At 34.8% G+C, this 27,093-nt stretch overlaps 1 protein-coding gene across 1 annotated transcript in view; it reads left to right on the forward strand.

Annotated features, from left to right (window-relative positions):
- LOC114332826 (lipase 3-like) overlaps positions 1-27,093 on the forward strand; it is a 112,339-nt gene that overhangs the window by 71,238 nt on the left and 14,008 nt on the right. Inside the window, exons 8-11 of the mRNA XM_050660089.1 lie at positions 15,308-15,609; positions 16,170-16,422; positions 22,493-22,660; positions 23,345-23,429. Of these exons, the coding sequence (XP_050516046.1) occupies positions 15,308-15,609; positions 16,170-16,422; positions 22,493-22,660; positions 23,345-23,429 (808 nt within the window). The remainder of the gene's footprint in view (positions 1-15,307; positions 15,610-16,169; positions 16,423-22,492; positions 22,661-23,344; positions 23,430-27,093) is intronic.

Below are 27,093 nucleotides of genomic sequence, written 5' to 3' on the forward strand. Positions count from 1 at the left end.
GTTAAGTCGTCTCATTGTCTCTACATTTAACGTCCATGATTCCACTCCATAGTATAGAACACTGTAGACGTAACATTTTGTTAGGCGTACTTTAAGAGCTAATGTTAAATCTTTGCTACATAGGACCTTTTTCATTTTTATAAAATTAGAACGTGCTTTTTCGATTCTGACTTTTATTTCTGCAGTGTAGTCATTATTTTCTGTTATAAGTGTTCCTAGGTAAGTGTACTTTTTTACTCTTTCGATCTGCTGGCCCTCTACTATCAAGATTTCGTTAGTATTATGGTTGTTTTTACTAATTTTCATAAACTTCGTCTTTTTGATATTGAGAGAGAGTCCGTACTCCCTACTACACCTTACTATTTTACTCATGAGTCTTTGCAGGTCTTGTAAACTATTGGCTATTATTACTGTATCATCTGCATATCTGATGTTGTTAACTAAGACTCCATTTACTCTTATGCCGACTGTTTCATCTTCCAGAGTTTCTCGCATTACCTCTTCAGAATAAGCGTTAAATAATAGAGGTGATAGTATGCAGCCTTGACTGACTCCTCTCTTTATTTCCATTTCTTCAGATGTTTCTTTTTCAATTCTTACTATTGCTCGCTGATTGTAATAGAGGTGTGTTATTAGTCTTAAATCTCTTTCATCTAGGTTTTTATTTTTTAGGATTTCCATGAGTCGATCATGTTTTACTTTATCAAACGCCTTATTGTAGTCTATAAAACAGACGTAAAGAGGATGGTTAACATCCAAACATCTCTGTGTCAGCACGTTGAAGGAGAATAATGCCTCTCTGGTACCCATACCATTGCGGAACCCATATTGAGTGTCACTAATATCCAGCTCCAGTTTAGAGTGTATTCTGGCGTGGATAATTTTCAATAGAATTTTCAAGGTATGTGACATTAAGCTTATGGTTCGGTAGTCACTGCATTCTTTTGCATTCACCTTCTTTGGCAAACACACAAAGGCTGATGTCAACATTTCTCTAGGGATGATTCCAGTAGTATAGATAGCGTTGAACAGTTCTACTATTATGTCCAGGTTTTTCTCGTTGACCAACTTTATCAGCTCGCTAGGCAATTCATCTGGACCAGCAGATTTATTGGTTTTCATAGAGTTTATTGCCTGACTAACCTCTGATTTGGTTATCTCTGGGCCTACATCTCCCGTTTGGCTATCTACGGATGTACTAACTTCTCTCTGGTCATGAAATAGTTCCTCGATATACTCTTTCCATCGTCGTAGTTTTCGTTTTGTCTCCATTATAATATTTCCATTTTTGTCGAGCAATATATTTGAGGTTCTTCTATTTCCTATTCCGGCTAGTTCTTTGACTTTTTTATGTAGGTTGAAGTTGTCATATGTGTTTTGCAGTTCTTCTATTTCTTTACATTTTTCAGAGAAGTAGGTTTCTTTAGCCTCCCTAATTTTTCTTCTTATTTGGATTTGAAGCTGTTTATAGCGGGTCTTATTAATGGTTTTGTTTTTTCTTCTTTCATTCATCAAGTCTAGAATTTCCTCCGTCATCCATTCTTCTTTCTTACATTTGGTTGTAGTAAGTACTTTCTTACTTGGTTCTAATATAGAGGTTTTGAAGAATTGCCACTGCTGTTCTACGTTGCAATTATTTCCTGGGTTTCTGTCTAGATTTGTGTTGATTTCGTGTTTCAGATTTTCTTTTGTTTCTTCTGACTTTAGTTTCTGTATGTTAAGTTTATTGTTGTTGCGGCTTTTTTGCGTCTTTTTTAGTTGAAGTTGAAACCTAGCAATAAGAAGACTGTGATCAGAGGATACGTCTGCTCCTGGATATGCCTTTACTGCCTGAATTGAGTTTCGATATCTGTGCTTTATTAGGATGTAGTCAATTTGATTTCTGACAATTTTGTGCTCTTTGTCAGCTGGTGATTTCCATGTATACAGGCGTCGCTTAGGTAATTTAAAGAATGTATTTGCGGCTATAACATTATGCTCCTGGCAAAATTCTATTAGGCGATCTCCTCTGTCGTTTCGTTCGCCAAGCCCATATGATCCTACATTAGGGTAGCATTTTCCTTCGCCAATTTTTGCGTTGAAATCACCCATGATCACTGTTATGTCTCTAGATGCTGTGAGATGTAATGTTTTCTGGAGTTCGCTATAAAAGTTTTCTATTTCTTCTTCATTTTTGTCAGCAGTTGGCGCATAAATCTGGATTAGGTTCATTTTTCCATGGGTTGTCAATAACTGCAACATTATTATTCTTTCGGACATCGGAACGAAGCCTGTTACTGATCTCGTTACTTTTTCGCTGAGGATCATAGCAACTCCATATCTGTGTTGGGTGTCGCTGCTTCCAGAGTAATAGATTCGTCCATTGTCTGTATTGAGTTCGCCAGAGCTGACCCATCTTGTATCGCTTATTCCTAATATATCGATATCTAGTCGCATCATCTCTTGCTGTATATTCTTCAGTTTCCCAGGTTCATACATACTTCTTACATTCCATGTAGCGATTTTGTAGGTGGATTTGTATATATTTAGTGAACAGGGATTTCGCTGACTAACGGCCTGGGAAGCCCTGTCGTTACTGTTGTTTCTTCCCCTGCCGAATCTTGGCATCCGAGAACCATGATTAGTAGGTTGTTGGTTGTCATTTCTGTGAGCCATGACGATTTCTAGGGATACTCCATGAGTCTTTAATGCAGTGGTTTCCCGTTGCCTTCTGCATCCTTATACCGTTGACCATTCTGTAGGGTTCATCCGCCTTCGAGACCGATTTCTCAGTCTCAGGACAAAAGAGTGCCCTGCCACTTACCAACTCATCCGCCCGAAGCCGTTGGTCAGTAAGTGGGGGGATTGCTTATACCGGCAATCATTCGGTGAAGAGTAGGTATGTAGTAGAAAGAAATATAGTGACCCGTCTGCCCTCCGAAACCTAATAGCCATTCGGGGTCGGAAGAACAAGAGGTAGCCAAGAGAGGCCCATAGGAAAGATTAAAGACATTTTACTCAAGACTAGTTGAAAAAGAGTAAAATGTGAAGGCCCTTATGATCCGCCAGGTGCGTTTCATAAGCGTATGAGTATTAGTACACTTTGTATTCCCGCTCATACTTCGGGGTGTTGACTACAGGCTGTATGGCTCGTCCAGCATGCCATAGCATGGAGGATAGGGTGCACGCCATTTTACAATGTAAACACCATAACTCCATGGCCTGACCGATTAGAGTCAGGCCATGTTATAAAGTTTATGTTATAAAATGCATCAATTTCCCATTATTTCAGCTTGATTATTTTTACTCGCCGAAAAAATATACATTCAATTACCTATAACTCACTTTTAGTTAACAGTAAAAGGTTTTTCTAGTAGGGGATTTATTTTATTTTTTATTAGCTTCAATTTTGATAATAACAGCTTTTTTGTAAAAACTTACACTTTTTAAGTTATTGATGAAAAATTGGTTAAAAACATGCATTTTTCTCAAGAAAAATTAAAATCTTTGATCTTTACTAACTCAAAAAGTTTTGATTTATTTTAATAACTTTATATAACAAATTTTGCTTGAAATTTGTCCCTCTATCGAGTTGTGGGGGTATTTTTAATGAAATAATTTTCACCCCCGAGAAGGGGTGGCATCCACCCCCAGGATAAAAGCGCAAGTTGGCACCATGCCACTTTTGTTTCTTGAGATATCCTCTAACCACTCACCAATTTTCATGCAAATCGATGGAGGTTCAACGAAATCGGAGGTAATAGCTCATATCCACCTTCAGTGACTCCACTAATGTTTCTCTTGTGATCCACTCTTTCTTTGCGTATTTCTTTAGGTCCAAGATTTTTTCACGTTTTACCCTATGAGTATTGCTAATTGTTTTTCAATTTTTGTCCGGCATTTCGTTTATTTTGGCACTTAGCTCTCATACGAATTCTATTTTTATCTCGTTGTTTTGTAGATTCTCAAAGTCGATTTTTTTTGTATAGGTCTGTTCTGTTCTTTCCTATTTCTAGCTTATAGCTCAGACTGGCTTTAGCAATTCCAGGATTAGGCGCATAACATTTCCTTCTCGAGCATTAGAGCCTCGTTAGTTATCTAATAGGCTGCAACGGGTAGTCAATGATTGCCAATGCTAGAGCATGCTTACAATACTTTATTACATAATACTAGGAAATATTAGTTAAAATCGATTATCAACTACCAAATTTTATAGAAGTGATTCCAATCTAAATTTATGTATGAACGAAAAAGTAAAAAATTGTAAAAAACTCCTATAAAAAAGAAAATTAATAAAATTTATGACTAAGAGGTATGTAATAATAGTCTCCCGTTTTATACCCCTGACGCGGCTTTGGGACTATAGCAGAGTAGTCTGCTGTGTCCAGAGACTACAGTCTACGGTATACAAGGAAGGTAACAGTGCTACGCTTCAACCGCTTACTATTACCCCTGGTTTTACCCAAGGTACTTATTTTATTCAAATTCAAATACTCAAGGTATTTATCCTTATAAGTAAAACAATAAATACAGGAAGAATTCCAGAAGAATGGAGAACCACTCAAATGATAGCGTTATTTAAGAAAGGTGATAGGGCAGACCCCAGTAAGTAACTATAGAGGGATAAATTTACTGAGCACTATACTGAAACTCATAACTAGACTTAGGCAAATATGCAAATAAAAGGGTATGAAATATGCGCATAAATATGCAGTATTTTACTTAAAAATATGCAAGTTTTTCTAGAAAATATGCATGTAATAAAAAAATATTTACATTCTTTAATTTTACAAAAATATTTAAAATATCTTCACATGTTTTATTAGTCAACATGTGTATGTATTTTATACATTAAGCTTATGTAATTAAATATTTAAATATTTTAACAAATAAATGATATTATTTCGAATTGTGGTAATAGCAAAATTATCAAATGCTGTTTTTTTCTAACAGAAACATATTATGGCTTCTATCTGAGTACATAGAAAAACCTCTTTCGACATGTAACTGGGACATTTTTCAAATTCACCTTAATAGTTGGCGCTAAATTAAGTGGTTCGGAAAATGTCCAAGCTACTACTTGAACCACTTCAGAAAGAACCTGGCAACCACTGTTTTTCCATGATTGTTGGAAAATGTTTGGAAAGTTTTCTTTCCAATATGTATTACTTTTGACGTTTTGACACATTTTATTTATGTTTTATTTTACAACCAAAGTGAAAAGGACCGTCAAACTAAAAATTTTTACCTAGTGATATAAACTGGCAGATTTTGGAACCCTTGTATCAAGGACAAAACGTGACAAAATTATGTATAAGCCCCTATCTTTTATTAGTTCCGATATCAAAAATTTGAATACCAAGAGATTATAAAACAAAACTAAATATTGAGATTTCCATGCTATTTGTTACATGATTATAAAAATAATATATTGACAACCAAAATTTCAAATTATATGCACTTTATGCACATTTAGATAAAAATATGCAAAATTAGATATTTTTGCATCTTTTATGCATAATGTGCAAAATATGCAATTAGCATATTTGCCTAAGTCTACTCATAACAAAAATACTTATGGAGAAAATAATGACGTGCATAAATATATCGGATGAACAGCAAGGATTTAGAAGTGGAAGATCATGTAACGATGCAGTTTTTGTGATACGGCAAATAGCGGAGAAATCATTAGAATATAACAAACCAGCCTTTTTCTGTTTCATAGACCTAGAGAAAGCGTTTGATAGAATCCAATTGAAAGGTGTGATACACCTACTATGTGACAAAAATTTACCACTGGATATCATAAAACTGATAGAAAACATGTATGTAAGAAATAAAATAGAAATGAAAGTCAGTGGAATAATAACAGAACCCATAGAAACAAACACAGGAATCAGGCAAGGAGATTCACTAAGCACTCTACTGTTTAACATAACGTTGGATGCAATAATAAAACAAGTAAAAAAAAGGAGGCTACAAAATGGGCAATAGAGAGATAAGAATACTCTGTTACGCTGATGACAGCGTGTTAGTAGCAGAGTGCGAAGACGACCTACAAAGATTATTGCACGAGTTCAACATTAACGCAAAAAAATGAATATGAAAATATCAGCCCAAAAAACAAAAAGCTTAGTAATTGTCAAAAATGCAATAAGATGCAAATTGGAGTTAGACAATCAAATTATACAACAAGTAATGACTTTCAAATATCTGGGAATTAATCTATCAGCCGACAACAATATCGAAGAATAGGTAAAAGACCAAAGCATTAAAGCCAGTAGAACGGCTGGATGTCTAAACGACACAATTTGGAAAAAGAAACAACTAAGATTGGAAACAAAGGCCCGAATATATAAGTCAGTTATTAGGCCAGTTATGACTTATACGGCCCAACAAGACCAGATACAAGCAAAACACGAAGACATCTGGAAACCAACGAAATGAAGATCTTAAGAAAGATTGCTGGAAAAGGACTACAGGATAGGGTAAGAAGTGAGGAAATCAGACGCATATGTGGGGTAGACAATATAAATACCTGGGTAAAGAACAGAAAAGAAGAGTGTAATGAGCACATAAGTAGGATGTCTGAATCAAGGATATTAAGAATATCCAGTGACAAGTCACCGTTAGGCAAGAGAAGTATAGGACGCCCAAGGAAAAAATGGAATGACAACTTAGGAGCAGAATGGAAAGAACCGTTAAAGAAAAATAGGCAGTACTGCCTATATAAAAGAAGAAGAAGAAGAAGAAGAAGAAGAAGAAGGTATTCATCAGGAGTTCAAGACGTCATCGAAAGAGTTACGACACTTAAGTGGAACTGGGCAGGGCACTTAGTTAGACCATTAGACCACAAGATTGACTGTGGACACGACGAATCATGGAATGGAGGCCCAGAAACTATAAAAGAAGCCGAGGACGACCACCAACTAGATGGGCCGACGATATAAAAAATTAGCGGGAGACTGGTTACAAGCGGACCAGTCTAGAGAACACTGGAAATAACTTCTTCTTCTTCTTCTTGTGCCACTCCTATCGGAGATTGGAAATCATCAAGGCTACCCTGACTTTGTTTACAGCTGACCTAAAAAGTTCATTAGTGGTGCAGCCAAACCACTCTCTCAAATTCCGCATCCACGACATTCTTCTACGGCCTGGATTCCGTTTTCCTTCTATTTTTCCTTGCATTATATTTTGAAGTAATGCGTATTTATGACCTCTCATCAGGTGACCCAAATACTCGAGTTTTCTTCGTTTTATCGTTAATAAAATTTCTGGGTCTCTTCCTATCCTTCGTATTACTTCAAGATTTGTGATTCTTTCAACCCAACTTATCTTCAGCATTCGACGGTAGCACCACATCTCGAAACTTTCAATATTTTTTATGTTGTTCTGTTTGAGAGTCCAGGCCTCCACACCGTATAATAGCGTGTTAAATACGTAGCCACTTAGCATTTTTAATCGTAGAGGGATGCTTATATCTCTGTTGCAGAAGAATTTTCTCATCTTTATGAAGGTGGCCCTGGCAATTTCGATACGTCTTTTTATTTCATTGTTTTGGTCTCCAGTTTCGTTTATTAAAGTTCCCAAGTATTTATAACTTGATACTTTTTCAATTTGAGTGCCGTTTATACTAATATGTGCTGGTTGTGTCATGATTTTACTGAAGACCATATACTTGGTTTTTTTGATATTAATGTTTATGCCATAATTGTTGCAAGCAATATTTATGTTTGTAAGTATATATATATATATCGGTTTTAAAACGTTCTCCTACGTCTTCCGATGCCTAGTCGCCATTCACTTCGGTCCATCCAAAGGTCTTCATCCAATTCTCTTTCTCTCATTTCTCGATTTATGCCTTCTCTCCAACTCAGGCGGGGTCTTCCTCTTTTTCGTCTACCATGAGGGGTCCACGTTAGGATTTGTTTCGGGAGTCGTTCTTCGGACATTCTTTGTACGTGTCCATACCATCTAAGCTGTTTGGTACTAATGTCATCTACTATTGTGTGTTTCACATTCATTATTTCCCTAATTCTGTTGTTGGTTACCCTTTCTAATCTTGATTTTCCTGCTGAGCGCCTCCAGAAATCCATTTCTGTTGCTTCAAGTTTTCTCTTGTATCTTTCTTTTATTTGCCATACTTCACTGCTGTAAGTGATTATACTCTTAACAATTGTATTGTATATTCTATGTTTGTTGTTGTTTGATATTGACTGGTCCCAGAGGATGCTATTGAGAAGGGTAATTGCTTTTCTTCCCTGGTTGTTTCTTTCTTCTATCGTCCGGTCTACGCTTCCTTCTTGTGTGATGGTCATACCAAGGTATTTATATGCGTCGCAATGTTTAATAATTTCGCCATTCCCCAGTGTAAGGTCCTGCTGTGTCCCACCGATACACATATATTCGGTCTTCTTTATGTTTATTTCCAAACCACCTTTTTTGTACTCCTCTATTAATTTCCTTGTCATATATTCTATATCATCGTAGTCTTGCGCTAGTACAAGTTGGTCGTCTGCAAATGACAAAGTGTATATTGTATTGTTGCTGATCGGTAATCCCATGTTTTTGCATTTGCGTTTCCAAAGTTTTAGAGTTTGTTCGAGGTAGATCTTAAATAATGTCGGTGAAAGGCAGCACCCTTGTTTTAGGCCTTTGCTAATTTGGAATCCTCTCGATAGCCTGCTTCCAACTTTCACCCTTGATGCAGTTTTGGTATACAATTGTTTCGTCGCTGTTATTAAATTTGCGCTTATATTGGTTTTCTCTAATGCTTCCCATAATTTGTTTTGTGGGATGCTATCATACGCTTTTCTTAAGTCCACATATAACAGATGCACCTCCTGGTTGACGGCCAGTTTCTTCTCAATAATCTGTGTAATACAAAACAGATGGTCAACCGTTGATCTCCCTGCCCTGAATCCTGCCTGTTCTTCAGCTTCTATATCTTTATATTCGTTTTCGATTTTATTTTTAATCAGTTTTCCGTATATTCGGCTGATCGAGTTCGTTACAGCGATGCCTCTGTAGTTGTCACATTGATCCCGTCTGCCTTTTTTATGTATGGTGGATATCCATGATGTCTTCCATTCTTCTGGGATTTCCGCTCCGTTGATGCATCTTTGAAAGAGTTTAGCCAGGTTTTCATATAATTTTGTTGTGCCATATTTTATTAGTTCAGCTGGTATGTTCCCTGGTCCTGGTGCTTTGTTATTTTTTAAAAACTTACATACTTCTTCTACTTCTTTTGTTGTTACCCGTAATGGTGAGGCTAAGATATTTACATTGCTGGTATCACTGTTATTTAAAAATTCCGCTCTGTCCTCATTTAGGAGTTTTTCAAAATATTCGTCCCATTGATCCGGTGTGATTGCTGATATTATATCTCTTTTCTTTTCCTGTCGTAGCGATTTTAATACTTTCCAACTTTCTGTACTTCTCCGTCCTCCTAAATGTGTGTTAATCATGTTACACTTTTGCTCCCAAGCCTCATTCTTCTTTTGGCATATCATTTTTCGCACTTTAGCTTGGACCCTCTTGTATTCTACCTTATCGGCGTCGGTCCTTGTGTTCAGAAATTTTTTATACTTCTCTCTTTTATTTTTAATCTCTTGTTCTATTTCTTCGTCCCACCAATACGGAGTTTTTCTGTGGTTTTTTATTTGGAGTCCGAGGGCCTCTGTTGCTGCTTCCTGAAGACATGTTTTTATATAAAAAGTGTTTGTAAGTATGTTTGTAAGTAATCGTTGTAATTCTTCTACTGTTCTTGCAACTAGTACAGTGTCGTCTGCGTATCGAATATTATTTACAACCTCTCCATTGATTACGATTCCTTCATTTGCTTGCAAAAGGGCTTCCTGACAGATGCTTTCACTATATACATTAAATAGCAGTGGTGACAAAATGCATCCCTGTCTTACTCCTCTACGTATTTCTATTGCTTTTGATATCTCGTTTTCTATTTTGATGTTAGCTTTCTGATTCCAATATAAGTTGAGAATTATTCGCAGATCTTTATTATCTATGTCTTTTCTTTCAAGAATGTCTCTTAGCCTATCGTGGCGTACTCTGTCAAACGCTTTTTCAAAATCGATAAAACATGCATGTACTTCTTGATTAACGTCTAGGCATATTTGTGTAAGAACATTCAAACCGAAGAGAGCTTCTCGAGTACCTAGTCCTTTTCTGAACCCCATCTGTGTATTACTAATATCTGACTCCAACTTTTGATAAACTCGGTTGTGGATGATTTTTAGAAATATCTTTAGTAGATGGCTCATTAAAGATATTGTTCGATGTTCTGAACATTCTTTTGCATTGGATTTCTTTGGCAGTGTAACGAATGTAGACAGCAGCCACTCTTGAGGTATAATACCAGTATTGTATACTGTGTTAAATAAGTGCAATATTATACCTATTGATTCATCATTCAAGAGCTTTAGTAATTCAGTAGGAACCTCATCGGGTCCATTTGCCTTTCCAGTTTTGGAATTTCTAAGGCCATTTCTACTTCACATTTTAGGATTTCAGGTCCCGTTTCACCATTTACCTTGTCAATGTTATTTCTGTTGTCCTCAAACAATTCTCTTATGTATTCACTCCATCTATTAATTTTTTCTGTTAAGTCTACAATAATATTTCCGTCTTTGTCCTTAAGCAAACTTATTTGATGTCTTCTTTGGGTTCCTGTAAGTTCTTTTACTTTTTTATGTATATTGAATGTGTCATACTTTCTTTCATAGTTTTCCATTTCTACACATTGTTCTTTAATCCATGATTCTTTGGCCTTCTTTATTATTTGCTTTATGTTCTTATCAACCTCTCTGTATTTTTCTGAATTATTCTTCAATTTGCGTCTTTCATCCATTAGTTCTAGTATGTCTGGTGTCATCCACACCTTATGTTTCTTTGGAGATTTGGTTAGGTGTTTCTTTCCCGTAGTTCTTATTATAGTGTTTATATACTTCAGTTTTTCATCTATGTTGTCTGTTTTGCGGATTTGGTTTTCTGCTACACTGAGGTCGGTGTTGATTTCTTCGCGCACTGTTTGTCGTCGGTGTTCACTTTTAAGCTGACTTAAGTCTAACGTTGGGATGATGGTTTTTCTCATTTTCTTTGGTCTAGCTTCTAACACAGATACTACTGGATTATGATCCGAACCGATATCAGTTCCAGGGTAAGTTTTAGTAGATTTCACGGCATTACGGTATCTTTTTGTCACCATTATGTAATCTATTTGGTTTCTGATTACTTTTTCTTGTGTGTGTTGAGGTGGAAATAACTGAGGGAGGCCTATGTCCAGCAGTGAACGCAATTGACTGATTGATGATGATGACTCATTTTATTTACTCAGAGTCGTCCTGGGGTCTATAGACATTTTTAAAAATGTCGAGATGTTCTCGCTGGGCGGCGCTGGGATTCGATCCAGGGGTCCTATTTTCGAATTCATTCAAGCATATTTCGAATACAAAATTAGAAGAATTTCGCTCGAAATCCAGTTTCTTGTATTTTCGAATACTTCGTGTACGACTTTTTTCGTATACGATGACTCGAATGGATATGAACCATTCGAATTTTGATGCTCGTATACGAATAATTGTTCTTGTCATTTCACGGTCATTTCAGTTATAATTGATAGTTTTAATCGTTGTTGTATACAATATTTTTACATTGAATTTTAGTTTAAATGGCTGGTTTAAAATAATTTTTTAATAGAAAGAAAAGACATACTGTACGATAATGCATTGAATATACAGTAGAACCCCGCAAATCCGAACTAATTGCGGGGACAGCCGGTTCGGATTCCGAAAAGTTCGGATTATGCGAAAGTTAACCTGGGAAGCATGGATGAATAGTGCACTTTTTAAGGATTGATTTGAAAAACAATTTGTTCCATCCGTTTCGATATTTAATAAGGAGTGGAAGTGCTGTTTTCCTACCACCAAATATGACCACCTTATTGCAACTCATGGACCAGGGTATTCTGAAGTTTATAAAACTGTACTATAGAAAAAATTTGGTACGGCCTGTATTAGAAGGCGAGGAAAGCCGTCCACTACTGACAACCTGAAAAAAATCACCGTAAAAGATCTCATTTATTGGGTGGCTAAGGCCTGGGACAACATCCCTTAGACTTTAATTACAAAATCATGGTAGAAGTTGTTGCCAGATTTACAATTTGGAGAAGCTCCATTACAAGATGATCTAGAAGTCGTAACACAACTTCCAAGATGTGAAAACAAAGAAGAAAGTGCAATTACAAAATGTATTGAAGCTGATGACAATGGGCACCAATATATTGTAGACTTGGTTCAACCTTAAGGCAGCCCTAATGAAGAAGAAGAAAGCGAGAAAGAAGTTTTTCTGCCAGATCGAGTGTCACACGCAGTTGCCACTAAAGCTCTGAATGTGGCTCTACGTTACGTGGAGCAGAAACCTGTTGCGTTACCGGTCGATGTAATGTTTATGCGTAAATGGTTTAACATCGCTGCGTTAACTCGCTACACCTCCATGCGTCAGACGAAAGTTACCGACTTCTTAAAGAATAGGCCTGATTAATCCAACATTGTTAAATTTTGTGGTTTTACTATATGTATAATAAACATGTATTTAAGTTTTTGTCTTAAATTTTTAAATTTTTTCGTGGGTTCGGATTTGCCGAACGTTCGGATTAGCGGGGTTGGGATTTGCGGGGTTCTACTGTATAACCTAACCTAACTTTATATACATATTTTAGGATTGGATCTAAGCTTGACATATGACACCACTGCTATATCCTCAATTTTTTCATACTATCATATTATATAAAGTTATTTAAAAAATAGTTTTGAAACACTCAAAAAAGTAAAGTTTTGAATGGTAAGTAGTAAAATATCAGTGTAAATTCTTAATTTTTTCATACTATATCACATTACAAAAACGTGCATTTAAAAAATCGTTTTGAAACACCAAAAAAGTAGTAAAATATCAGTGTAAATACTGGATACAAAAATAATATCGAATAAACAAAATAGTGGACTTTGCAAACCGATATTACTAATATTATGCAAGCTTAAGATCCGATTTCAGCTAATATTTTAGCTATTTGTTTTTAATAATGTGATTATACCATTGATTGAAATTATACAAGAAATAAACAAAAAAAGTATGGCAACACTGTGACCCTTCAGATGAAGTTAAGTCCAATGTTGTTCGAATTTGCAGTGTTGCCGGTGCAAATTCTTCTCGTATACGTAGGTATAACATTTCTAAGGACGTTCAAAAATACAGATTCAGATTCGTATACGAAATTTTTCATTCGAGTTAACTCGTATGCGAACAAATTCAATTGAATTCGAAAATACGACCCCCTACCTGCGTAGAAGTCAGACGAAATAAATAAAAATAAAAATGTTATTTCACTAAATTTAACTATAGGTAATATAGATTATCATTAATAAAAAAACTTGTCCAAATAATAAATTAATGTACGACACTGCTGTATATCCGAATAAGATTTATAGCATTTTTTATAATAGTTCAGGAACCAGATTTAAGCAGATTCATTTTATCTCAAGGATCAACAAAGTATATCATAAACAAACATGAAATATTATTTATTAGTAACTGTTTTAAGTGTTTATCCCTTAGGGGTGTTTTTGGACCAATATAACCGAGCTGAAATATTGGTATGTACAGTATTTTTTTGTAGTATTGATAATGGATTATCATCATTCTCTTTACCTTATCCCTATGCGGGGTCAGCTTCCCTAATTGCACTTCTCCACAAAATTCTATCTTGGGTCATATCAATATTAAACCTCTTTACCAACGTGTCCTGCCTAATCGTCTCCCGCCAGGTCTTCTTTGCTCTTCCTCTCCTACTCTTTCCAGGAATCTGCACTTCATCAATTCTTAGTATTGGGTGATTAACGTCTCGACTATGCTCTCTCATTTTGGCATCAATTGGTGCCACACCTAGACTTCCCCTAATATACTCATTTCTAATTTTATCCTTCTTTGTCACTTTGCTCATCCATCTAAGCATTCTCATTTCCGCCACAAGCATTCGTTGTTCCTCTTTCTTTTTGACTGCCTAACATTAAGTTCCGTACATCATAGCCGGTCTTATGGCTGTTTTATAGAATTTTCCCTTCAGCTTCATTGGAATTTTTCTGTCACACAATACACCACTCGCTTCCTTCCACTTTATCCAACCAGCCTAATTCTACTGCATGAATCTCCATGTATTTCTCCATGAATCTGTATTACCGATCCTAGATACTTAAAACTATTGCTTTTCACAATCATTTCATCATCCAACGATACCATTTTATTTGTAGTAACTCCATATTTAAATGAACATTCCAAATACTCTGTTTTTGTCCTACTAAGTTTTAAATCTCTTTCCTCCAGAGCTTGTCTTCATTGTTCCAGCTTTTGTTTTAAGTATCTTTCATTATTTCCTATTAACACTACATCATCAGCATACATTAAGCACCATGGAATGTTACCTTGTAGTTTGGCTGTTATCTGGTCCAAAACTAATGAGAATAAATAAGGACTAAGCACCAAACCTTGGTGCAAGCCTACTTTCACATGAAATTTATCAGTCTCTTCCGCACCTGTCCTAACACTAGTCGTTACTCCCTCATACATATCTCTCATAATCTTTACATATTCACTAGGGACTCCTTTCTTATTGAGCACAGAATCTCTCGAGGAAGTCTACCATATGCTTTCTCAAGATCAATAACTACCATATGAGCGTCTGTTTCTTTATTCCTATTTTTTTTTTCATCAGTTGCCTTATAATGAAAATCGCATCTGTTGTTGTGAGAATTGCATCAAATTGATTATCGGATATTTCGGTTTCTTCACGTACCTATCCGTCTATCAATAATTACTCTCTCCCATATGTTCATGGTGTGGCTAAGTAGTTTTATAGCCCTGTAGTTTGTACGTTGTTGTATATCTCCTTGTTTTTGTAAACAGGTACTAATATACTGCTTCTCGATTCGTCTGGCATTTCTCCAACTTCCATAATTCTATTAAATAGACCTGCTAGCCAACTTATTCCTGTCTCTCCCAATGCTCTCCATACTTCCCGAGGAATATCATCTGGTCCGACTGCTTTTCCTTTCTTTATTTTTTGAAGCGCTTGAGCCACTTCCTCGTTTGTTATTTTGGTGACCATTGGTGTTACTGTCTCCGTCTAACTCCACAGGCTGTCTGTCAAATTCTTCTGTAGTATTAATAATGGATAACAATGCAAAATATATTTTACATAATAAACAATTTATATGTTATTAGAAATAATCACTCTATTTGTTATTTTATGGTGTATTAGGTTACCTCATTTGGCTACCCATTTGAAACCCACCAACTAGAAACCGAGGATAATTATATTTTATCAATATTTAGAATTCCACATGGTCGAAATAACTCAATCTCCAATAATGTTCCAATTTTGCTCAATCATGGGATGTTAGGCTCATCGGCGAATTATATTTGGCTGGGACCTGAGCGATCTTTGGCCTTCATTTTGGCGGACAAGGGATACGATGTATGGTTGATGAATTGCAGGGGAACGTCTTATAGTAGAAAACATAAAAGTCTCAATCCAAAGCAAAAAGAATATTGGAATTTTTCGTAAGTATTAGTAATTAACGATATTTACATCATCATCTTGATCATCCAGCCCTTTGCGTCCACTGCTGGACATAGGCCTCCCTCATTTTTGTCCATTGTGCTATATTTTGAACACTATATTTACAAGGTATGTCAAAATGCTTTTTAGGCTTTTCCTGATTTTTGAATTTTTATATGTTAAAGTTCATTTAAAAAGGGATTAGTGAATAAATTGTTGTATAAATAGTTGGCGATGGATATGATGCAGTTAATTATTAAGTAAATCACGTATTATAGTTAACAATATGGACTCAATATAAACGTAAAGAAGACAAACTTTATGCTCATGAATAAAAAAAAGATAACAGAAGGAAAACACTATCTCAACCAAACCCATATAGAAAAACTACAACTACTTGTAGTAACGGACTACAACTACATCGTAATTGAAGAATGAGATAACAACCAAGAGATAGGAGCGAGCATTGAAAAAGCTAGATGAACCTTAAAAAGTATGGGGACCTTCATCTAAAGATACCTTTTTTTATTAAACTTATTAAACTAATTGTTTTTTATTTTAGCTTTCACGAAATAGGAGTTTACGATTTACCTGCTGCAATTGACTATATCCTTAATACAACCTATCAAACTAGCCTCTATTATGTTGGTCATTCACAAGGATGTACCACTGTTTTTGTTATGGGTTCAGAAAGACCAGAATATACTAATAAAATAAAACTGGCTGTAGCATTGGCTCCAGGAGCAATATACAAAAATTTTAATCAACCAAATATCACATCATTACTTAGACGTTTTCCGTTGAAGCGAATAGAGGTAAGGTTTTTTTCAAGAAATAAAATGGTTATCGATGTGAGTTTGTCTAAATGACGTTCAAAGAAGAGTGTCTACTCACAATCCTTTATGTTTGTTAAGTCTTTAATGATAATGTTTCTAAGACTGGTTTCCTTAATCAACCAAATATCATGTCATTACTTAGACGTGTTCAGTTGAAGCGAATAGAGGTAAGCTTTTTTCAAGTGATGAAATGGTTCCCAATGTGAGCTTGTCTAAATGACGTGCAAAGAAGATTCTCTACTCACAATCCTTTATGTTTGTTAAGTCGTTAATGATTATGTTTCTGCGACTGGTTTCGGAGTTTACAATTTATACTCCATCATCAGACCTAAAAATAAATCCTAAAAACCTGGAAGGAATAATTCTCACAACTGTTAAACCTGCATACAGATAAAACAGAAGGCCAATCCCCGACATACGAAGAAGTAACCCAGGCAATGAATAAATAATAAGGTACCAGACAGCGATTGTATACTGACAGTATACCGGAGGAGAAGCGTTAGGGGAGAAGAGGAAGACTTGATCCCACCGTTACATTTTTTCAGATAACTATTTTTACAACCAATCTAGAACCTTGATAATTTAGTGGAACATTACAAATTTATCACAGTTTTGGGTATTATACACCCGAAAAATATACTGCTAATAAATAACGAGTTTTTGTAGAATCTCGTAATATGGAGAAACTAATCATGTCTCCCCGTACTCCGGGAGACTTGATCCTTGTGTATGAGAGACTTGATTATGCCTTTCCAGATTTACGATATTAAAATAAAACAGTTTGACGATATTAAAATAAAACGAAAATTTGGATGCTGAAAACTAACTTTACTCAGTCATGACTTATAACAAATAATATTATTAAAAATATATAACACTTTCTGGCAGAAAATTATACTGAAAAATTATAAAAGAAAAAAAATTATTCTCGAATATTGAACATCCTTAGTGATTTAAGAAAGACAAAACATCCTATGCGCTGTATTACTGTACCTCCTAAAAGTCGGGCGTGGTAACTTTTTTAAAATTTGGTCACGTGCGACTTCACCCATGTCTTCTTTTTCTGGCCACTTACAGGTTTTTTCATCCCTTTTTTGGGCAAATTTGATTTTAAAATCCTCGTTCTTTTTTCCCATTATCTGTCCTACGTAACGATGGACTAAGTTTCTTTCGGAGACAAAGCTGACAATTACCCAATCTTGCACACTCAATTCAAACTCGTCACCTTCTGCTTCCGATTCACATTCACTACCTGTCTCTACTTGCATTTCATCATTGGGATCATATTCAGACGATCGCGATGGTAGTATAATGTCACTGCCCCCCGAACTTGAAGATTCCCTCAAATCCTTAAGTTTTTGTTTAGTTACTCTTCTTAGTGCTCTTATTTTGGCCCTTTGCTCTTTTTCTAATTTTTTTTTCTTCTTTAGCCTTAACTTCAGCTTCAAGCGCAAGTTTTTTTGGTGTTGCCGTGAGAGTTTTTGTAGTTGCTCGCTTTCTACCCTTTGTTGAAGTCCTGGGCCCGGCTTTAGGGTGGGGTCTAATCATTTCTGGGCTAGCAAAAGTGGCAGAAGTGAAAGGATGGTTATTGTAGCTGTCCATTTTGTGAAGTATCTTCATTTACAGAATGGGATCTAATTATTTGAGGTGTGGTGAAAGTGCCAGTAGAAGTAGAAGGCTGATTTTTGTCCTCAATTAGTGTTCGTCGTAGTTGTTGATTATGTGAAATGGATCCACTTGAGAAATGTTGTCTAATAATTTCAGAGGTGGTGAAAGTGCCAGTAGAAGTGGAGGGTTGGTTATTGTTATCTATGGCTGGCTGTGCAACATGGGATAAAGTGGATTTGTTTTCCGGATCTTCACGATCAGTAACTTACGCCGACATAAAATCTTCATCGGTAAAAATATTGGAATTGAAAGGCCACATACCCGTAACTATGGATCCACTCTCAATATTACGTGGAGTTAAAGCTAGGGGAAAGCGTAAGCTAAGCATCCTCCGACTTCATATATTGTAATTGTCCTTCCTGGGTGGGCCACCATCCAATCATTACAGGCAGTATTATAAAAACTCTTGAGATGGCCAAATACTCTCCTGTCTAACGCCTGGAGCTTATGCGACGTGTGTGGTGGTATGGTAAGAAGAACTATTCCGTGTTCTTTGGCATACGTTATGGCTTCGAGACTAACGTGGCTATCGTGATTGTCCATTATGATTAAAGATTTATTGTCGGTAGTCGCCTTTACATGTTTTTGAAAATGTTCCAAAAATTTGATGAAATTAGAAGCGGTCATCCATCCACTTTCATAAACTACGCCGGTGGTCCCTGGTGGGCTATGATCAATCATGCGATCTTGCCAAAGTTTTCGAGGAAAAACCATAAAAGGCGGTATATGGTTTCCAATTGAGTTGATTGTACAACAAAGAGTTACTGTTGGTCCACGTTCCCCTGACGTAATTTTACCAACCTGTTTTGCACCTTTGCATGCAATGATCTTCTTCGGCTTATGGACAGTTGAAAGGCCAGTTTCATCTACGCTCCAGATTGCTTCTGGTCCAAGACTGGTTGATTCCAGAGATCGTAGTGATAAGGTCTTCTTCCTCTTCAGAAATCCGTATAACCAGTCGTAACTGGCTTGCTTATGTTTATTCCACGAAGCAGGTATTTTTATTATTTCTTACGGCAAACTCTTACGCTAGTTCTTTTGCTTGTTTGGTTGTAAGGCCATGGTGTAATTTGCTGGCAACATCTAAATAATCTTTAAACATGTTTTCCTCTGCATTTGTAAATATTTGACCCTTCTTGTAATCAGGATAATAGGTTATTTCAACATTTTAGGATCGTTGTCGGCGAACGTATCTTTTTAATGTCATAACATTTATTTGATAACGACTTGCCGTTCCCTTGAGAGACGTCCCGTTATTAATAACGTCTAAAACAGCTTCTTTTAACTTCTGGCTGTCGACTGGTGTTCTTTTCTTTGCTCCTTCCCTCCTTTTGTATTGACGTGGCATATCTATAAAATAAAAAACACTCATCTATAAGGATTTTCTGGGAGACTTGATCCCGGGATCATATCTTCCAGATAAAATGGAATCAAGTCTCCCCCAAGACGCCATTTTAATATTTTTGTCTATAAAAATATGACGACAAACTAGAACTCATTGCAAACTGTGCAAAACGTAAACTGAATGATTATGGTGTTAAATAAAAATTATACGAAAAACTCACCTTAACGAATATTAAAGAAAATCAACTTAAAATAATTCTGAAAACACTTCTCCGTAGGGACAAAAAACTTGTAATAAACACGTGCTCTTCGTTGTGTATTCTAATACAAACTAAATTAAATGGGATCTTCAGACATACTAACAGCTACGCTTTGTTGTCGGTTTTATAATTTTAGGCTACTTATTTACTGAAATTTTAAAGAGTGATCAAGTCTCCCATATGATCAAGTCTCCCTCTTCTCCCCTATACATATACAGTCCTATATACAAGCTAATTTAAGACATTTGGCGAGAAGACACAATACCAGATAGTCTAGGCGCTAGAGGAGTCACCGTGTCCTTTTCAATTCTGATAAACAAACTCAACGGTTTCTTATGAATTTTTATCTGCTGATTACGAATTTCGAGGGTGGATTTCGATCCGAGTCGTCAAAAAATTGGTATGAACAATTTAAATAATGTTTCAAATAAAATTTGTTCGTTTATAAAAAAAAACAAAGAACAAAACGTTTATTAAAATTAAATCCAACAATTAAAACTCAAGATAATGTAAAATTAGTGCACAATGCAAATTGCAAATTGCAAAATAAGTATTTTTCGAAGCTTTATCGATCGTATCTCGGCTTCTACGCATGCAAATGAGCATTAGAAGGTGTCATTTTAAGGTGATACAGTAGCGATCAACAAGTAGCCAAAACGCGTTCCAAGATTGCGGCTGTAATTTTGAATATTTTTTCGAGATATTTGGCACACGTATTCGTAATATAATAAAGAATGGCGGTAGAGAGCCCAATTTGAAAAATATATAAATATGTGGAAATTACTCTGTAATTATATACAATATTAAAAAAATGAGCCTGTACCGATAAAATTTTTTATTTAATTAGTATTTCCAAAATGACACAAAATCTAGGCATCGGATAAAAAAGTTTATTTGAAGAAAGTATATTTTTTTGTTTTTCTTAATGGCGGTACAGGCTCGTTTTTTTAATGTTGTATTTAATTACAGAGTAATTTCCACATATTAATATATTTTTCAAATTGGACTCTGTACCGCCATTCTTTATTATATTACGAATACGTGTGTAAAATTACAGCCGCAATCTTGTAACGCGTTTTCGCTACCTGTTGATCGCTACTATTTCCTCTTAAAGCTTCACTAATAGAATTCCAAACAAAGTTTGTTAAATTACTTTATCTTCATTTGTTTTAAAATTATACCCGTTTGAAGTTATAATAATTTTTTTTAAATTGTACATTAATTTGTGTATAAGGGTTTCAAGTAAATTTGAGCTATAAATATTTATACTTCAATTAACAATAATGATAGAAGAACTCAAAAGGAATAATTTGAGCTTAAGAAAATGTTCGTAAGTTTATTTTTATGGCGCGCTATGAGGCTCAACATCGGCTCACAGTCAAGTATTTTTCGACGCTTTATCGATCGTAACTCGGCTTCTACGCAAGAAAATGAGCCAATATGTGATATCCACAAAAAAATGGATAGAGTTATTTTGCATCATCATCACTGCATATAAAACGAGCATTTATGTTGTACACACAATTGACGTGTCTTGATGATGCTGCAAAAGAACTAGGTCCATTTTATATGGATACTATCCATTATCCACTGAATATCTATATGATATAGATTATATCTATATCATATAGATAATTAGACTCTGAAGCCTCAGAAAGTTTTAGTTATACTATGTACAAGCACTGACTTAGTACCACCATGTAACTCTAAAAATTGCTCTAAGAACTTATGCAGATGTAAAAAAGCTGAGATTTCCTGTATATATCTCGATTCAGATGCATGAAACAAAAGTTTGTAAAAATAGTATTAATAAATAATATCAACTTACGTTTTAGTTCTATTTATGAAATATTAGTTTTTAATGTTTTTTTCTCATTTAGTACAAAAAATAGAAGACAATGTAAATAGAATGAAAGGTGATACGAGGTTATAGTAATTATAAGAATTATATGATAAAATTTTATTAGGATCTTCAAAAATGAAAAATGAAGATAACGTGTATATACATAGAAATTATAATTTGCATCGAGAAGTTAGCTCGTGAACCTTTACGCGGTGAGCCGATCTTGCGCCTCAGAGCGCACTATTAAAATATCGATATCTTGGTCAAAAAGAAACTTACAAACATTTTGATAAGCTCAAAATGTTCCTTTTGAGTTCTTCTATCATTATTGTTATTTAAAGTATAAATGTTTATAGCTTAAATTTGCTTGAAACCCTTATAAACAAATTAATGTACAATATTTTTTAAGAATATTATGGTAGGGTTTCTTGACCTTACCATGATCAAATATTCATTATATGTGATGTAATTTTTTGTGTGAAAGTCCTTTGTGCTCGTATTTGATGTTTTAACTTTTCCGGCTACAAAAAACCAACAGCAAAATTGAGCAATTCTGTCAACAGACAGACAAGGTTTTGTTTCCATCATTAAAAAATCTTCAGAGGAAATAGAAGTATTTTTATATCGTACATGAGATCCATCTCTCTTCATAGTGGTATTTTGAGCTTTTTGACCGTAGCTCTGAAGATGGCTTTATGAGCCGAAAGCGCTCAGCTAGGATTTATTATATTTTACACACTTCAAAAGTACACTTCTCCCTGTTGACCTGTAGTCATAAGTGTGTACAAAACTATTTCAGTCTTTACATTTTTAATACTTTTATTTGTTTAATGATTTAAACCATTTCGCTTTTAATTTAAAATAAAGTGTGTTATGTATTTCTTTTTTTTTAGTAGTTACTGTCAATTTTAAAATATTAGTTATTTATTTTTAGGAACTAGCGGAGTCCCTCCAATTATACCAGTTTCCTCCTTTGTATTTCCCCGAAAATATCATTACAGATTTGGTAACGATGTTCTGCATTGAAAACAAGTTTTTAATAAATACATGTACTTACTGTTTTGAATCTTTGGCTGGTACGAAGTTAGATAGGATAAACAAGGTAAACATTTTACATATTACTAGGAGTAAGAACAAAGGTCAAAGAACGGAGGTAAAGGAACTAATAGAACTAACACAGATAGAAAAGAATACATGAATTCTTCGTACTCATGTTCCATATCCTGTCGAAATGTAGCTTAATTTTATTCACTGCCAACCTAAATAACATATTTTTTGTATCAGCTCCATACCAATCTCCCAAGTTCTTCAACCATGAAGTTCTTCTTCGTCCTGGACTGCGTTTGCCTCCTATTTTCCCTTGCATAACATATTTTGTAGCAACGTATATTCGGGACCTCTCATTACATGTTCGAAATACTCTAGCTTTCTCTGCTTGATGCTTTTTATAATCTCAGTAGGTCTTGCTGAGACGTTCTTGTATTGTGGAGTTTTGAATCTTCTCCACCCAACAACCTTTTAAACTTCTTCTATAGCACTACATTTCGAAAGCCTTAAGACGACTTAAGATCGATTCTGATTCTATTCACAGTTCAAGACTCGACACCATAAAGTAAGACAGAACACATAGCAGCGAAGTAGGCGGATCCTCAATGCCAGTTTTAGGTCTCTGTTGCATAATACCAAATCTATGATTCATCGATTTGGTCTGAAGCTTGATTAAAATTGGTCGATGAACTTATGTTGTCCAAGATACTAGAGTAATCTTTTATTTATTTGGTTTTAGACTGATTTGCCATCCATATTCAGTACATTGATCAGCACAATATCTTTAAAACAGATACTTCATTTTGGTCAGCTTATAATATCTGGTAAGTTATATTTAAATACTTATAACGGAAACGTATTTCTTATTTCTTCTGGAATTCTATTTACCCGTGGGTTGCACAAATGAATTAAGTTTGTATAAAAAGCATTAAATAACAGCAGTTTTTAATATAAAGTAAACGACACGCTACTTTACACATGGGTATATAGACGGAGAGGCAGCGCTGAAAAATATCTTTGAATTTACTAAAGCTAGATTTTTCACAGTTGATTACTGTGAGTGTGTAGAGAAACATACTGCAGTCGGTCAAGCGAAACGTAGAACAGGGGTTACTGAGAGGGTATCAAAGTTGCTTTTCTACGAAGGTAATGAAATCCATTTACGAAGGCTGAAAATCAGTACACACATTCTAAATTAAATATAAATAAAAGTTATTATAGTCGGTCAGCTGTATGACAGGACAGAGCCGGTCGGTCGCGTCGGCCCCAATAGTCGATTGAGGAAATAAAGCATTTTGGCTCGCAATTTTTCCTTCCAGCATGGATTTACTTGAAATTTTCACAGAAGGTAGGGAATAGTCCAAGGATCATTTTCTATATCATTCCGCTATCATACGCTAAAACCTTGGGGATGTTTGCTACCCAATCTCGAGGGTGGGAATTTTTTATTACATTTTAACCATGTAGTTCGATGGAAAAAGGTGTTTCTAAGAAAAAAATGTTTTTTACATTTTCTTCGTAAAACTAATATATTTTTCGAGTTATTCGCGTTTGAAAATAACAGTTTTTCGACGAAAAAATCGACTTTTTTAGAGGATTTTTTGAGAATACCTCGAAAAATATGCATTTAATAAAAAAAACTGTAGATATCAAAATTGTATCTTTTAGTAACACAAATCAAATTCTTTTCCAATAATATTTTTAAGACCAATACAAACCGAAATACGGCATGTTAAATGTTAGCTTTTTCGTCAAATGCATAATTTGAAATATTCAAAGCCAAATAATGGGAAAAATTTGCATTTTTGGAGGAAAACTTAAATAATCTTTTTTCAAGTATATAATTAGACCTTTCAAAAAAAATAATAAAAAGTTTCTAGCATAAAAATGAAGCGAATTATAATCAAAAAAAATATCGGTACCTGCATTTCTCTACGAAAAAATCAGTGAAAACAACCCCCTAACCACCTTCCTAATTCAAAATTGATCTTCACCTTTCTGTAGCTCCTTTTATATGTATATTATCAATACACTCAAGTAGTTTGACCTATTTAAAATGGCTAATTTTGAAAAAATTGGAGTTTAAAAAAAATTATTTTTCGCAATTTGGTATTTTTTACTTTTTACTTCCAAATATCTCCCAAAATACTGAAGATACGAAAAAAATTATAAACTACTAAATTGTAGCTTTTTTAATGACTAAAATTACCCTGTGTATAGATTTTCATTACAGTGAATAGTAAGCCATATATATATATAGCTGTTTAAAACCTCTACCAGCAAACACCCCCTTATTCGAGCCCTTTAAACCCGCCCCAATTAAAAACTAAGGGATCTTACGAAATTAAATTTACACAGTCTTATAGCTCTTATAAAATCCTACAAATAATTTTTTAAGAAACTTTATATCACCAAAAATATATAGAATATTTTTCGAGGTATTCTCAAAAATCCCTCTAAAAAAGTCGATTTTCTCGTCGAAAAATTGTTATTTCCAAGCGCGAATAACTCGAAAAATATTAGTTTTAAGAAGAAAATGTAAAAAACATTTTTTTCTTAGAATCACCATTTTTCATCGAATTACATGGTTAACACGTAATAAAAATTCCCACCCCCGAGATAGGGTGGCAACCACCCCCAAGGTTTTAGCGTATGAGAGCGGAATGTTATAGAAAATGATCTTTAGACTATTCCCTACCTTCTGAAAAAATTTCAAGTAAATCCATGCTGGACGAAAAAATTGCGAGCCAAAATACTTCATTTCCTCAATCGACTATTGGGGCCGACCGACCGGCTCTGTCCCGTCATACAGCTGACCGATTATAATAACTTTTATTTATATTTAATTTAGAATGTGTGTACTGATTTTCAGCCTTGGTAAATGGATTTCATTACCTTCGTAGGAAAGCAACTTTGATACCCTCTCAGTAACCCATGTTCTACGTTTCGCTTGACCGACCGCAGTATGTTTATCTACACCCTCACAGTAATCAACTGTGAAAAATCTAGCTTTAGTAAATTCAAAGAGATTTTTCAGCGCTGCCTCTTGGTCTAATATTGAGGTAAAACAGTCCTGGACCCTTCACTTTTTGCACTGTTTAATTTTATATCTATTGACGTCTAGAGCATCAGAAAATGTATAGAAACCACCAGAAAGTTGACAGATTATAGAACAGCTGTATTTGATTTTAAAGTTTTCATTATACACTGATCAGAGCGAAAAAGGAGCCACTTATAAAGACGTTCGTAGTTTTAAAGTAATTCTTGTTACGATTATATTATTTTTATTTAATTATAGCAAATCGCTATAAATAAATTTAGCAAGGAATTTAGGATTTTCGCTATAAATATAGCAAAGTATTTGCTACTGAACTGTAAAGGACCCCGCAGAAACCTTATGGGAAATGGCTCTCTGTCAAATGCTCTGAAACCTTGGGTTATGGTAGTCCTTAATATGTAGAACAAAAGACTCAATGGGCGCGTAGTTCCAAAAAATCATGGTTTTAAGATATAAACCTCTGAAGTTATAGGTACAGTGAGGACGTTTGAGTTGGAATAATAAATTCATTTTCTCGAGAATGGGCGACTCTGGCGATTTTTATTTTTAAATTTTAATTTTTTGGCATATACATACATAATGCTAGTGACGTCATCCATCTGGGCGTGATGACGCAATCGATGATTTTTTTAAATAAGGATAGGCGCCGTGTGATAGCTCATTTTAAAGGTTAGTCAATTCTCTGTTCAATAATATAAACATTAAAATAATTATTTATACAGGGTGCCCAACAATTTTTTTAATTAAATTACATGAGACAAAAGAAGATTGTATATAATTTATTTAATTTGAAATGCATTTTACTGCTGTCAGAAAACAAAAAAAATATTACTTTGAAAAATAAACATTGCTTTTCGCTTAAATTAAATGTTCAAACTGCTAAGAGGCAGGTGGGTGGCTTTATTATTGAATTTAAGCGAAAAACAGTTTTTTTCTTTTCAAATAAACATTTTCATATTTCGAATTAAATAAATTATATACAGACATTTTTCTTTTTGTCTCAATTATTTAAATTAAAACAAAATTTTGGGCACCCTGTATAAATAATTATGTTAATGTTCATATTAGCAAATAGAGAATTGAATAACCTTTTAAATGAGCTATCACACGACCCCTATTCTTATTTAAAAAAATCATCGATTGCGTCATCACGCCCAGATGCATGACGTCACTAGTATGATATATATGTCAAAAAATTATAATTTAAAAATAAAAATAACCTGTGTCGCCCATTCCCGAGAAAATGAATTTATTCCAACTCAAACGTCCTCACTATACCTATAACTTCAGAGGCTTATATCTTAAAACCATGATTTTTGGAGCTACGCGCCCATTGAGTCTTTTGTTTTACACATCAAGGACTACCAGAAATCAAAGTTTCAGAGCATTTGACAGAGAGCCATTTCCCATAAGGTTTCTGCGGGGTCCTT

This window comes from Diabrotica virgifera, chromosome 9, assembly GCF_917563875.1.
Source record: "Diabrotica virgifera virgifera chromosome 9, PGI_DIABVI_V3a".
NCBI classification, from domain to species: domain Eukaryota; kingdom Metazoa; phylum Arthropoda; class Insecta; order Coleoptera; family Chrysomelidae; genus Diabrotica; species Diabrotica virgifera.